General features: G+C 35.7%; 1 protein-coding gene across 2 annotated transcripts; it reads right to left on the minus strand.

The window, feature by feature from the left end:
* Positions 1-1,872: 1,872 nt before the first annotated feature.
* On the minus strand, positions 1,873-15,278 carry LOC130641209 (uncharacterized). 2 transcript variants are annotated; one of them, XM_057447911.1, is made up of 19 exons: positions 14,871-15,278; positions 14,545-14,673; positions 12,848-14,423; positions 11,832-11,903; positions 10,426-10,645; positions 9,877-9,947; positions 9,739-9,779; positions 9,111-9,639; positions 8,164-9,029; positions 7,416-7,478; positions 6,770-6,889; positions 6,131-6,256; positions 5,630-5,680; positions 5,202-5,285; positions 4,963-5,127; positions 4,089-4,140; positions 3,784-3,914; positions 3,093-3,205; positions 1,873-2,463 (listed from the first exon to the last, which is right to left on the minus strand). In XM_057447911.1, exons 1-19 carry the CDS (start codon positions 15,162-15,164, stop codon positions 2,457-2,459), a joined length of 4,710 nt encoding a protein of 1,569 aa, XP_057303894.1. In that variant the 5' UTR covers positions 15,165-15,278; the 3' UTR covers positions 1,873-2,456. The 2 variants fall into 2 exon arrangements, with proteins under 2 accessions (XP_057303894.1, XP_057303895.1); XM_057447912.1 differs by lacking the exon at positions 1,873-2,463 and having other exon boundaries at positions 3,089-3,205.
* Between the last annotated feature and the right edge of the window lie 454 nt (positions 15,279-15,732).

Genomic DNA, 15,732 nt, shown 5'->3' on the forward strand with positions numbered 1-15,732 from the left:
TGATAAATAGCCTGCTGTGGAATCAGATAACTTTATAATAGACAACTTTTAAAAAACAATTAAAAACCTTGATAAAAAATAAAGTGTAGATTTTTTGGAGGTTAAACGTTTATAAACACGCACATATGTTTAACACGCTGTCGCTCGCGCGCAAGATATAAAACAAGTTTTACATCATGTCGTGTTACTGGTGTTCGACGTGTACGACAATGTTTACTAATGACGCCGACCATAATGATCATAACGTCACGACACTTGGAGAAAACGGAGCCAAAACAATTCAATGTCTCGACGAGATTATCGAATTCGGATTGACAAGTTTGCAGAAACTCGAAAGCAATCTCGATAACGCACGTACAGTGAATAACGATATACAATCGATGAAAGAAAAATTCACAGAAAACCTTCGTGCGAGGATCGAACGGATTGTGAAAGATTTACGTATCGCGTTGGATGATCATGCCATGCTTTTAATGGGCGACGTCGACAAAAAAGTTAGCGAAACTGAACACCTAGCTCAAGACATCATTAAAAAATCGACCCTCAAGTTAGACACAGCTAAACAGTTCATCCAAAAAGCCGCGACAGTTCTGCCGACCGACGACGGTAGGTTTGACGAACGTCAAATAACGGATTTGTACAATTTTTATAAAGCACTCGAGAAGGTGAACCAGCAAAAAGAGGAAAACGTAAAAATGGTTGACGTGAAGATAAAATATCCGAACTCTATGAAAACTAAAATCGAGTGTGCTCAGCTGGCGCAAAGAATTATTGGTGAAATTGACAGTACAAAACGACCCAGTTTGCTAAATTCTCAAAGACCAAGCATTGACATGGTCAACCTGAGGGATTTTGAAACAAGCAGTGGTCATTAGAATATACATTTTATTGTCTACGTGCGCTTAGTCACAATGTAACGCATTTTTACCAGAAATAGTTCACTCAATCAGTAACTACTCTTCGCGGTTATTTTACACGTTTTTTATCGCAGTGATTCTATAAGTTGTTCTCGAGCACCGTATTGTTTTGTTCCTGTAACAACTTTGCAATTTTTGTAAAAAAGACAAAACCAATCACCTTCAGCGTCATAAAAGTGTGAAAACTTCGTATAAATCAAATTCACGTCAAACAAACCAATTTGCTGTATGGATAATTCCACTGAACTTACATTTTAGTGGCTACACAATTCATTACAAGTCATCTACATCGTTATATAATGCTGAAGCATGCTGGGAGATATGCACAGCGCGGCGCGTAATTATTCAATAATTCAAATTGAGGAAAAAAACGCTGCAAATCTAGGCTGCTCACAACATAAACTCAGTAAGGAGTGAAGCACGGGAATTTTTGGGGTTTAACAGTCTTAAGGAACTAGCGGGGTAGAATTTTTAACAAACATGTTTTTATAAATCCATATAAACAGAATATTTTAGGCTTCGACAACGATCTGAGGCTAGATCCGCAAAATAACCTTGGAGTCCTAAACTATCTTTTTCTTAATAGAAACAGACAGGGATCTAGGACCCTGTCTCGCAACGGGGCGGGGTCCCCAGCCTGGCTAGCACAAAGGCAATGCATATTCAACATTGCCTTAAAGAGCTTTAATCAGGCATTGTACCTACTGTGGAAATGAAAAGATTTCTACCTATGGAAAAAATATAATTAAGAACTGCAGATAAGCTTCTTAGGAACAAAGTAACCACATTACTTGAATAATGTTAATCTAACATAAAAGCGCGTGCCATGAAATTCAAAAGAAACTATTATCGATTTTATTTAATCAAAAAAGGCCCAAAATCAGGGCTTAGAACATACTGTGTTCAAGGCATTCATTATTAAAACTGCATTGGGGTCTAATAAAACGATTATAACACTTTGGAATGTTTCCAAACGTAATAAAAAAAAACATTACTACCTTACAATAATATTATCACAAATTACAACTGTCAAACAGCCATTATGAATGATCTCTACCCAGAAATGATCCATACTTATGATTAAATTTCACAACATTAAAATTGAACCTAGAATACTTGTGAAAACTACTTGATATCTATTGCAGAAATAGGCTTAAATTATTCATGGCGAATGTTTTCTAAGCCAGTGCCCCAGCTCATAGATGAACCACTTGATAACAAGTAAAAATGGGGAATAGATTTTTCAAAAATTGCACCTTTTTTGATAGATCTACTAAAACAGCGTCGCCAAAGCAGTTGGGTGCGTTATAAAATGTAGGACATAGGAAAAAAAAACACGACTTAATTGAAAATAAGAAATACAATGAAATTTTGTGTTATAACGTCAGCATAAAAAATTTCTGGTACTGCATTTTTTGGGCCGGGTGATGTTTCTTCTTTTAAAAAAACACGATCTTTAAAAATAATTTCTTTCTTTGTTATGATGCTATGACTTCTTAACCACGACAGTACTTCACCTGCATGCAAAATCTGAGTCGTTCAGTATCTAGGAAGAGAAAAACATATGGGATAACATAGATCGAACAGCGCATCACTACTGGTAGACAACATTTAGGTAGCTCTTGGCAGAAACACAACAACAGCAACGACAACAAAAACAAAAACACGAGAAGACCTTTGTAACGTGAGTAATCCAGTAAAGAAACATAAGAAACAATTACCATATGAAAATCAAAAACATTTGGAACATTCAAACATCCAAGATCTATTGCACACAAAATATACACCATGTAAAAAAATAAAACAAAATCTAAACTGCACTACTTCGTTACCTTCAGCTTGCATTGTAGATCGAAATACATCACTTCATTCCCAAGCATTATTCTGCTCACTTCAGTAATTATTTTTCGCGCTTAATTATGCCAAAATATTAAAAAAAAACTGCGCTATTTTTTGGCGCTAACATGAATCCAGCTAGCTAACATAACGCGCGAAATTAGAAACTGTTACGTTTCGTAAATACTTCTCACACAAACATGCAATTTCTTGCAAATTTATATGGGCTTTACTATCGTTTTTATTCTACCCTCCAAACTTTATGCGCCCTTTGCGCGTTTATAGAGGGTTACCGGGGCTTTATTTTAGACTTGTTCAGTCAGACTTGCTTATACTTACTTGGGTATTTGAGCGTTTGGATCAGTGAGGATATTCCAATCCATTCCAATTGAAAACCCGATCTTTCTTTGGTGATCAATTTGTTTCTTTTGTTCAATATCGGCCCAACGAACCTGCAAGATATCGTGTTAATTCGCAAAAACTTGTCGTTCATCACGAACTGTTCTCGCGACGCCTCGTGTTAGAACGAAGTAAAAGATATGATCACAATCGTTAGGGTTTGAAAACAACAACAAAAACATATTCTTAGAGTTCCATGGACATTGGTCTAGCCTTTTTCTTGCTATTAAGGATTGAACACGGTGACCACTCAAATTGCAAAAGAAGTTTTTTAAACAGTTTTGATGACAAAATTAAGAGACGCGAGGACATAATATGCAAATATTATATACACCCCACACTTTTTTGTATGGAAATGCATATAAACATAAATACTCCAAATAGAATGAATAAAATATTGAACATATAGAATGGAAAATTTTGAAAGTTGCGCTTTCATAAATGTTTTCCGAGGAAACCTGAGGATATAAAATTTAGAAGACATTTGAGAAGTTTTGAGAAGGCGACTTTGAAGTTGAAAACTATGAACTCTATGTAAATGTTTTCTTATATACATAGCTACCGACAGCAGGTGGCAATACAACAAAGTCACTTCTCCCCGTCCCTCTGCAGATAAAAAAGGCATTCATACCCTCTTTTTTCCCAATCTCATATCAGCCTCTTTTTCACCATACGGATCATCCTCTTCTTCGTCATCAGCTTCAGGAAATATCGGAGAAACGTTCCCCTTCGGCTTTCTCTTTATGATACCGTCAAGTTTGGCTGATGCACAAAAAAAATATGACTATATGGTCTCTACAGATGCATGAAAAAATATGCATATGCTGAGAGAAAGATGCTCTTATTTTGGTCAGGAATATGAAACCACATTGAAGTTTATTTTTATAAATACAGTACGGTTTTGTTACGCTTTGAAATTAAAAAAATTAAACTCACCAAGTGTTTCTTCTTTTGATGTCTCCCATCGACTTTTAGGAATATGGAAACTCTAATGATAGATAAAATTTAAAGATAAAAAGCAATGCTTAACAGAACACAAAACTGTGACGTCCTCAAACCCATGCTGGCAAAACTAGAAAGCGTGTGCAACATTTTTTGGGATATCTCCAAATTTTGGAGCCAAATTGTACACATGGTTTATAGTTTATGACCTGCATTCTGATTTAAACATCAAATTCTTATACAAGTTGTAACAAGTTGCAAATACAAGTAAAAACCGAGAAATAATAATTTTCTCAGATTAATATAATCAAACAAGCTACATTTCAATAAAAGATTACCAAACTGATTATGATTATAATTACGAACTTAAAGGTGCCCACTCAATATTAACTAATTATTTTTCCTACTTTTCTAACAATTTTGTTACTGGAATTTCTGATATTTTTATAATTTTTTGGACTGCTTACGGTCTAAGTTATACTTTTGGAACCTTAAATCTCATTAAAAAATGTAAATTTATGTTACAGATTGTTAAAAATTGTTTGAGAACAGAACTGAATTCAAATCTTTTTCAAAATTCTAAAAAATGAAAATAGTTTTGACTAATCATTTGAATCTAAAATTCCTGACATCTCTGTCATTTTTCTTACACTTGTTCCTAACAATTTGACCTGTTTAATATATACTCGTAAGAAAAAAAAACAAAAAAAAGCTTCCATAAAACATTTCTGATTTTTCATGACCAAGTTATGTGAAGCTTTGTTGACATTGTATATTATCGCAACAATTCTGCCACAATATGATGTTCACTTCGAAGAAATAAAAAAAATACTAATAAATAGTACTAATAAAAATAAAAATAACACACTGTAGGTAGCTCTTCATCCTCCTCTTCCTCTTTTTTTGTTTCAACGTTCGTGTCCTCCGCCACAGCTTCCTCCATCTCCACTTCATCAATAGAAGCGTCCTGTAACAACTCAGATACATCCAGCCGCTTGTAATAAACAGGTGCTTTTTCCCATTTTTTCATCATCTTAAGAGACAGGAAATACAGACATTCTACATTTTGAAGAAATAACAACAAACTGTCAAATAACTCGTTAATACCTTTTGCACTTCCTCCTTTGGTCTTTTGTGAACACTTCTTTCTAAACACGTATCTAGGTCGCCTTGCAATTCAGCAATAAACACCTAAGGTGGAGAGCGATTAAAAGAGTAATTATGAGACAAACAGGAAGTTTATAACGAAATAAAAAAAGCAGAAATGTTTTTTTTATTTTCATTCGAAATGTAACACAGGAGAAAATTAGAGAAATTACTCCAGATGTTTAGGAAAAATTTAACTATATATTTTGATAGGGCATCTGGCAAGTGTAAAACAACATGGTAAAACGAGTAATACATGGAAAAACAACCTCACGATATCTTGTCACACTTAAACCTGTCAGTAATATGTTCAGGATTCAAGCTAAGCTTGCTAAAAGATAACCATAGCAAAAAGAGTGAAAAAAAAGTTAGAGAGAGAAAAATCTAACCTCGAATCCTTTGTGTTTAGCGTCACTCCAAAACTGATCAAAGTGACTCGTCTATAAAGATAGAAAATTATAATGTAGCCTAATATTAATTTACTAGTCCGCGGAAAATCCATGGGAGCTTTCTCGTCACAGTAAAGTCGATAAAAACATATCGCATTTGTTATTTTTTGCATCAAGATTTCGTGCGTAGTTAACACCGTTACGAACAGACAGACGGACAACGGCTATTATTATAGAGACTAGTCGTTAGCCCGTGGAAAAATCCACGGGGTCGCCCGTCCTTCAAATTCACCTGTCGCAACAAAGTGGACAAAAATATATCACATTTGGTATTGGTGTGCATTATAAAAATTTCCTGATTCCGTTACAGGACGCGGCTCTCACGGACACACAGACAAAATACGGCTATTATTAAAGAGACAAATAGATGAATTCTTTTTATGCTTATAAGCATACTTTTTTTAGTGCAGCACATTCAAAGATATCCGCTGCCATTTTTACCTTGTCGTTAATCGCGTCAACTATGACCATGGGAAAGAAGCCATCTACTAGTGTTTTATTAAAAGCTTTTAACAAGCTGCCTCTGTACGCCTTCTCCATATCCTCTTCAAATACATATTCCTGTTTCTAAAAAAAAATATATATATATATTTCTAATTGAAACGTACCTTTATGAAACGGGCGATGTATTTTTAATTTGCACACATAACTTCTTACTTTACTAAAATCTTCTTACTAATACTCGGTCCACTCATGAAATGACACAGATAAAGTACACCTCCAGCAATTTTAATGAAATTTCTAGCCGAGGTGTACTATGCTAAATTCTATATTCCACTAAAGATCGTTCGTCGCACGTATTTCCCGCATCGTAATTTCCTGCATCCTTGCCCACCTGCGCGATTAAAACGCCGTTCTCTATTACAATACCCCCCCTTTCGGTTTTTTAGATTGGCCCCTAGACCGACAGCAAATTGGTTAAGAATATGGCCTTCTTGCTGAGAGTCAATAGACGAGGACACATTATTTGTTTATGATACCATCGTACCTATATTTACTTATATTCTATAGCCCTCGCCCCTCTGCCCTGACCACCCACCACCACATGCTTACCTATAGAAGTGCGAATACTAAACTAACCTTTACAGTAGCCGGTTTACTTTGTCCTGGAGGTGTCTCACTTGTCTCTACATCTTGCATGAAGTAATCATCGAGAGCTAGAATTCGAGGAGGCTGGGCACTATAATATGCTTCTTTGTCCTAAACCAAACAATAAACAAATTATTTACAACTATCCATTTTTCAAGATTTTTCTTGAAAATCAGTACGTGATTGGTCGAAAAAAAGGCTCGTAAAAAGTGACCACATTTTGGCTCGTTGATTAGACCTTTTTTACCGACTATTCATTTCTACCGACTTTTTTTACCAAGTATTTGTTTAGTGCATTAGGAACTTAATACCTGACACATTGGAAATTTTTTTTCTAACTTTTTTTTAGTTAAAATTATTATATAAATAGAAATTTTTTTTAAGAAATTCCTGTAAAATAAACAAGCATTTCAAAAATTCAGTCGGTGACTAACCGACTTACCGAACTAAACTTCTTTGAATAATTTTACTGACTTTTCTTACTCCAACTTTTTTATCGATAAAGTATAATTTTCTCTGAGCAGACCGATAGAATAAACATCGATTTTAAAATTATGCCAAAGCCTTCATCAAACAAAAATAAAATCAACTCTTTGCAACACACGTCGCGAACGACATTTATAAAGTTAAAATTTACCTTGATTAGACGGGCGATGTGAGATTTTCCCGAACCAGGTATGCCACGTAAAATGATAACGATCTAAGGAAACAATTAACACCGCTGACTTGTATTTCCATTGTGTGTTAGGGTTAACACACAATGGAAACACCAGCCATACACGATTTGTTTTATAAGAAGCTAGTTTTTATAAGAACATCGAGCTTAAGATTTTGCCTAAAATTAAGAACATACCAAGAACGTACTCTGAACGTATCCTGGATTGCTTCATAGTTTATCAGAATAAAAATTAATAAATTTCAAAATTGTTAAAAAACAATTTTATCTTATTATTTCTTCTTTTATATTTCTTTTGTATAAATAACTTCAACACCGTCTATTTGTTTCAGTCCTAAAAGTATCCATCATCATCCGCATGATCTTATATTTCCCTCATTTTTGAACACAAATGAAGTTTTAGGCTTAAAAATTAATTTTCGCGAAGTTAGCAAGTCAAAATATTTCGCGAAAATTAAAATTCGTAAAAAAAAGAATTTGATAACATTTTGTTTCCTAATTTATACCGTGTTATGTAGGAGTCGAAAAATAATGAAGTTAAAATTTATATTTCACGGAGCTGTAGGTAAGTCAGAAAAATCAAAATTTCGCAGAAATTAATTTTTGAGAATTTCGATTTATTTTCGCGGGAACTGACTTGAAAATTAATTCCCTTAAGGTATTTAATATTGTATATGAAACACAAAGATAGGTGATAATAAAAACTCACATTTTTAGGTCTTCTTTCCCGTCCAGGTTTATCTAAAATATCAGCGGCAGATATGATTTCGGGTTTAAGTTCAGATTCCGGTATACGCAGCTCGGCAGCTGAGCGCTTATTTTCAAGTGGTGAACCAACATCTTTGTTGTACAACATTTCAAAATCGCGCATGCCTTCTCTATCTTTTCTTTCACGCTCACGTTCTTCTATTCTTCGTAAATACTCAGACGGTGCCCCTCTTTTTGATGGAGCTTCAAGTTTTTTGTCTCGGGACTCGTACCTATCACGACCATAATCCATCGATGTACTGTAGCGATCGGTAGGTTCTCTGTGACGGTCTGAGGGACGTCGCAAATAGTCTATTCGGTCTCTTGGACGATCCAAAGGATCTCTATATCGGTCTAATGGTTCTCCTACGTGTTCACGCGGTCCTCTGTACGGGTCATACAGTTCTCTAGGTCGGTATACATTTCTTGGCGGTATATCACCATAGCGATCTAAGTATTCCCTACGCCCTCCGCGATCTTCAGGACGATCATACATATCTCTTCTTTGGTCCAACGTATCTAAGGGATACCTATCGCGTTCCATACCTCTTCCTTCGTAATAGGGGTCTGGATCGCGTAAAGGTCTATTCTCGACACGCACATGACCATAGTCGATGGTGTAAGGGGCGTCGCGTTCTATAGGTCGTCTTGGAGGTAAATCGTACGGGTCTCGTTTATGGTCAAATTCATTAAATGGTCTATCTAAATCTCTATTATAAGCTGGGTCTCTATACAGTGGTGGGTAAGACTCTCTAGGTTCTAAACGTCTGATTGGTTCATCTCTCATGTCAATTGGATCACGTGGGTATCTCCCTACATCGTGCGGCGCTAGTATAGAAATAAATTTTATAAAATATACATATACAATCTACCTTTCAAAGCAAAAAAGAACAATCGCGGTATTATTACCTGCTGGTGGAAAACGATCATTGTATGGATCATCAAGAATAAGTCTTCTTCGACGTTCATACTCATCTGCAGCTGGATCTGGTCGTAACACATCTGGGAATCCTCCCAATATCTCCTTTCGTCTTCGCTCATATTCTAAATCGACGCTATTCCCTCCAAATATTTCACGCTGTCGTTTGTCGACAATTTCGCCAACACGTGCTTTTAAGTGAGGACTGTAAACGTCTACAGGCTCGTCTTTTTTTATCTGGCCTAAATGAGGAAGCATGCGCTCTCGTTGAGATGGAGTGGCACTCTGTGACATCAGTGAAGGTAATGAGCGATCAATAGGGGGACGCTTCGCTGGCAGCGCTTGCTCCTCATAAGGGACAGCAAATTGTCTCTTTCTGCTGATCTCATCTTCCTTCATAGTCTCGATATTTTCGTTTTTCATATTATGTTGATGTATCTCATCTGGTTTAGGTTTTGCGGATGGGGGACACGATTGCGGTGGTACAACTTTATTTGCACCTGGATTCGTAGTCTCGATCTAACAATAACAAAACAAAATAAAACCACTAGCGTATAAAATTACATCACAAGAAAGCATTTGCAAACTTTTACAGTCAATTGTACAGTGAAACATTACCTTGGTTGAATTCTCTGCTGTATTTCTGGCTAGCTGCTTTGCTAATGATGAAAAAATATATAAAATATATAATAAAATATATGATAATTGCAATAAGAAATTTGCTTTAAACACTTTACAAAGTACAGAAGCACTAACCTTGGTTTTCATTAACTGCTTTCAAATCTCTATTTTGGGGATGTTCGAATGCACAAGATGGATCCACACAGCTAAAAAAACAGGGAAAGGTGTAAACATTTATTTTAAAGAAGTTAATTATTTGCAAAACTGATTTTTACGAAATTCGCAACTTTCTCTAGGCTGAAAGTAAGTCCTCGCAACAGATGAAAATTGGTATCAATCGTAAAAAAAATCTAAAAATCCGCTTACACTCGATTGCTTAAATAAAAAGAATAAAGATTTAGCGGAAATTTTGCGAAAAATATTTACAAAATCCGTGAAATATAGTAGAAATTAGCCATATAGTCTTTCATTATAATATGGATATTTACATTATATGTTGCTACTTATATATGCAAATATTTTTTACTCTTTGATTCTGTTTAAAATTATTCTCATTAAAAATGATTCGCGAAAATTAATCTTCGTGATAAATTTACATAGCACTCACTCGAAAAAAAAAAAGAAACGAAAAGAAAATCCCCGTAAAAGCATTTACCTTTCTTTTATGGAAAATTACAAACATACCTTTGAGCTTTTTTACACATTGGGTGTTCAAACTTGCATTTCTTGCCGTGTGTACATTGTGGGAAAAACCGACATTTTACACCGACAAACTCATTCTCAGGGCGTATCATCATATTACAACTGTTGCTGTTCGCCTTCTGTGTCGTCGAACTGTCAGACTTGGGTGGAGGAGGCTGAACAGGAGGAGCTGATGTGATGGCAGCTTTTGTTGTGACTGGATCTAGAAATGGATGGAAAATTTTCTACTTTAAACTATTAATAGACTTAACAGGATTGATGTATATAAAGTTCAGTAAAAAGTGACCAGATTTTGGTTTAATGAGTAATATTTAGTGTTTTTACCGATTTTTTTTTACCGACTTCATTTTTGACAACTAATGCGTTTGTCGATCTTCGATTTTTTTTTAGTGCTCCAGAAACCAAATGTCTTAACAAACGTTGCATATTTTTAGTTCAACATTTTTTAGATGAAATTATCTCATAAAAGACTGAACAGTCAAACCGAAATAACATTCTCATTATAAATGTTATATTTATATTGACATATTGTATTTTATATTTTAGGCTTATGAAAATAATATATGTTCGACTTAATATTTTGTCTCCGCAATGTTGACCATCTGTTTGTTGAAATGATATTTATGATTGGCTTTGATATTTCGTTGGTCAGTAGGTGTAGTCATTGGTGCTGGTACAGCTGCTTCATTTGCTGCCTGTTAATGCGATTTATTGCAACAGATGAAGGTGGTGTTTCGTCATCCGACTTACTTTCTTCCTTCTGAAGTTGTTTTCTTTATAACAGGTCTCACATTTTCTTGGTGCAAGGTAGCTCAGTCGATGTTACTTTAACTTCATCTTGAGTGTGTGGCTCAGCAAATGATAGTGAGCTTTATTAAATCTTAAGCCTTGTCGTATGAAAGCAAACTATAACAGGTCCATTTCATCTTTGGCCTTCTTCTCGCTTGTAATACTCATTATTACTGATCTGGTAAGTGCCATGGGAAGACCATTGTCTACTTTGTTTTTAAAAAGCACGTATAATCTTCTCAGACGACTCTGTATAAATAAATGCCTGTCATGCTGCATGGACAGCCAAAACGTGTTCGGCAACAACTGCTGTTTTAACAGTAGTTTCCAGAGCAGGAAGTTTTGCAGTAAGAGTTGTTGGTAAATTTAGATCGTGGCCAAATACTAGCTGTGCTGGACTGTAGGGAATTTTAGGCATTAATTGCCTAAGCAAGTGGTGTTTCCTAATTGTGTTCCTGATCGCGTTAAACAGTACACAAGTTAACGTTTGGTTAAGTCTCTCACATAAGACATCATTCCAAATTTCAAAAACGCCAGCATAAGCACACACCCTTTTGTAGATATATGTTCCACACATTTGGACCAAAATGAGAATATACCTGTTCTTAATTTACTAGTAGCTGATTCTTTCTCTTTGGACACTGTGGTATCTTTCTGACTCGCTTCAGACTCTAAAACATAGAAAAAGGATAACATTTAATTTATGTGAATTAATCTTCATTGTTGTGAATTTAATTTAAAATATACATAAAAAGTGAAACGAAGCAGTAGACAGGCAAATGTCAAATTTCATTCCTCGTGTGTTTTTCAGCTGTTTTTTTAAGGCAAAAAATTTGAAATTTAGAACAAACCTTAAAGAGTGATTTTCTTAGGAAATGACAAACTTATGAACTTCACTGAATAAGGATATTTTTCATTTTCTGACGACAGTCTTAATGATGAAAATTATCTTTTAAAAAACATAAAATTGACAAACGGCACAAGCCTAAACTAATCCTTTTTTTTAAAAAAAGACTCATTGAGTCTTTTAAGATCTACGTCAAGAAAGATCAACATTTTGGGCAGTCTTTGAGCTGTGATATCATTTAATTTTTGCTACAGTACATAATAATATCATTTCCTAAGTTAAAGAAACAACGCACTGCACAGATGTAGAAACTAGAAGACAAACAGAAACATAACTTTAAAAAAATTCGAACTTTACAGCAGAGTTTTCTATATTTTTTAAATTTCTTTTTTCAGAGTAATTTCTGAGTTTGTATCATTTTAACTATTTTTTTAAAATTTTCTGATCAACCTTACCAATTCTTGTAGGGATAAGCATGCCTAAATTTATATAGAATGACCATCTGAAATAAGAACTCAGTTGTTAGGATTGGTACTTTTGATTTTAATTTATGTTAAATAAACAATTCAGAGATACCTAGACTTCTTGTTCTTTCCCCTGTACAAGTAAAATTTTGAAAGTCATAACTACTTATAGATATTTGTGGCCTCTGTCACCCCTGAATCCCTGACTGGCTGGAAAAAACACAAAAACACTTTCTCAAGTCAAAACTTTGATTATTATTATGATTAAAACTTGCAAACAAAATCTCTAAATAGAGACACATACCTTTGTTAGACGATTTTAACATCAAGGCAGCAATCTTTGCTGCTCCAGCTGATTTCTTCTCAGCCTTTTTAAGAGCAATTTTCTTTTGCAATTCAGCATACTGCTTTTTCAGCTCTCCCTGCTGATCTTCAATCATCTTCTGATATTTTTTTTGATAGTCAATATACTGTTTCTGATCGGGATGGTTCTGGTGCTCCTTCTGCCACTTGACAAAATCTTGATGCCATTTCTGGTAATCTGATTGATAGGTTTTAATTTGAGTTTCCAATGCTTTCAGTTGATCAGTTAATGACGCAAATGATTCGTTGTCAACTTTGCTGTCAGTATTTTCATTAGACGGGGCTGCAGATTTAGTGTTTGTTAGTGATGGTGGAACCAAAGGAGCAGGACCTCCAGACGATGATGGGAGTGAAGGAGGATTCGTATCTTGACTTTGAATTGGATGCCTTGTGGGAGGTGGTTGATTAGGCAATGTTGGCCTATTTCCTTGTGTTTGTTGAAGTGGTCTGTCATAGATTTGCTGTGTCATATTGTTGTTTAATTGTCTACTAGATTCTGGGGTATTGTTTGCATTTGGTGCTCTAATCCATGGCTTATTCTCAGAATTATATGGTTTGTTTTGATTTTGCCATGGTTTCTGTGGGCCTTGATTAGGCTTTTGTTGATTAAAACTAGGCCTTGAGTTTCGTGCTTGGTAATTGTCTTGGTTATTTCGTTGGTTTTGAGGTTCCACTACCTGTTGTTGCATTAAAGGTTGAATAGGTTTTTGTGGTGGTTGTTTCTGGTGGTATTGCTGTCTTTGTTGTGGCCGTTGGTTTTGTTGATTGAAGTTTCCAGCATTCCAATTTTGCTGATTTCTGTTTTGTTGACCAAACTTGTTATTGCCATACTGACGTTGTGGCTTGTGCTGTTGTTGTTGTTGCTTCTGGTTAGTTTCATGCTGATGCTGATGCGGGTATTGCTGTTGCTGCTGCTGTTTAGGTTGTTGGTACTGTCGTTGTTGTTGTTGCTGCATGTGTTGCTGTTGTTGCTGATGTGGGTACTGCTGCTGATCCTGCATAGGTTGTTGTTGCGGATACGGTTGCCACTGTTGCTGAGGATATTGTTGCTGCTGATGCTGATCCACTTGCATACCATGTTGTTGCATAGGTTGCTGATGATATTGTTGATGCCCTTGCATACCTTGCTGTTGTTGCTGTGTCCCTGGTTGATGTTGCATACCTTGTGGTGGTTGCTTAAATTCTGGTGGTTGTTGCATGGGTGGTTGTTTTGGCAGTGATGGATGTTGTGGCAGTGATGGCTGTTGTGACATTGGTGGCTGTTGAGGCATAGGTGGTTGTTGCGGCATGGGTGGCTGTTGTGGCATAGGTGGCTGTTGTGACATAGGCGGCTGCTGTGGCATAGGTGGCTGCTGTGGCATAGGTGGCTGCTGTTGTTGCTGCATAGCCTGCTGTTGTTGCACTTGCTGGTCCGGTTGTACATGTGGTGTACCTTGTTGTGACGCCTGACTCCATGCATTCCACTGCCCTGCTTGATTCCATGCACCATACTGATTTGCTTGTTGTTGACTCCATGCCTAAATTTAAAAATAAGAGAAAACAAACCATACCTTCTTGCACTGTAAGGTTTCAGCCTGTTAAACAAACAAATCACTTAGACAATTCTACAAACATGCAACCAGATTTCAACAGACATACCGCAAGTTGACTTGCATATTGCTGCGCATACAAACTCTGTTGTGTGTACAGTGCCTGTGCCTGTGCATAATTGGCAGACTGATCATGTGATTGCTGCCCCATCATTTGCCCATAGCTTGTTCCAGTAGCCTGGAAAACAAAGACATTACAAAACGTTGTAAAATACACCATATTGTTCAAGTTTATAGGAAAAGACACCACATTTGTTTATCAGGACTCGCACCATTGTAATACATTTTCAACCGGGGTTTAACAAAACTATGAATTGTATAGGCTGTGTTGAATAAATTTACTTTAATCAAAAAGAAAACATTGTTGTTTGATACCTGTACTTGTTGACCTGGTTGCTGTGATTGTGTCCCAGTTTGATTAGATTGTTTTTCCATTTGACCAGGTTGTTGGGTTACTTGACCAGGTTGTTGGGTAACTAGACCAGGTTGTTGGGTCACTTGACCAGGTTGTTGAGTCACTTGACCAGGTTGTTGGGTCATTTGACCAGGTTGTTGTGCCACCTGACCGGCTTGCTGGTTCACTTGACCAGGTTGTGGCAGATATTGCTGACCATACATGGCTGGCCATGCAGCTTGCATTTGCGAATAATTGTATTGACTTGGATACATTTTATCAATCTTGCCACTGGCCAGTTGAACCAGAATCTGAATATTCTTATAACATCTATAAAATGTTCCTGCAACACACAAATAAGATTAGTTGGCCAATTAGATGCGCAGTGCATTAATTTACTGTTCAAAAATTTGTGTATAACTTAAAAAAAACACCCATGCTAAAATGTTAATAGATCCTTAACTCATGTGAGTACACACTAATTTCATAATATTTAGGTATTTTTAAAAAATTTAAAAACATTTTAACCAACTTTTTAAGCTTTATCATATAAGTGCAACACCATTTTATACCACAGGTTCCCTTTAAGTTACTTTGTTTTAAAGTAACTTCATTACTCACCAAGTAATAGACTAGAACAGAATATAGTTAAAATTTTGTTGCAGTGCTTTTTTGACTTTAGTGTTTCCAAAATATATATAATTTATAACTTTATGAATGAGTTTGTTGCGTTTTAATGGTAAAACAATATTTTAAAGCTGCTAAAATGTGTGCGAATGTACAAACACCTGCAAACTTTTAATGTTTATGCTTGTTTCAACTTGTCAAAAAAGTTGTGAAAAC

The sequence above is a fragment of the Hydractinia symbiolongicarpus genome, chromosome 4, assembly GCF_029227915.1.
Source record: "Hydractinia symbiolongicarpus strain clone_291-10 chromosome 4, HSymV2.1, whole genome shotgun sequence".
Lineage (NCBI taxonomy): Eukaryota > Metazoa > Cnidaria > Hydrozoa > Anthoathecata > Hydractiniidae > Hydractinia > Hydractinia symbiolongicarpus.

Coding starts and splice junctions, on each gene's coding strand:
- LOC130641209 (XM_057447911.1), bottom strand. CDS start 15,164: ATGTATCCAAGTCAATACAATTATTCGCAAATGCAAGCTGCATGGCCA. Junction 14,424..14,544: donor AATATGCAAGTCAACTTGCG/GTATGTCTGTTG, acceptor TTTTAAATTTAG/GCATGGAGTCAACAACAAGC. Junction 6,890..7,415: donor ACATCGCCCGTCTAATCAAG/GTAAATTTTAAC, acceptor TGTTTGGTTTAG/GACAAAGAAGCATATTATAG.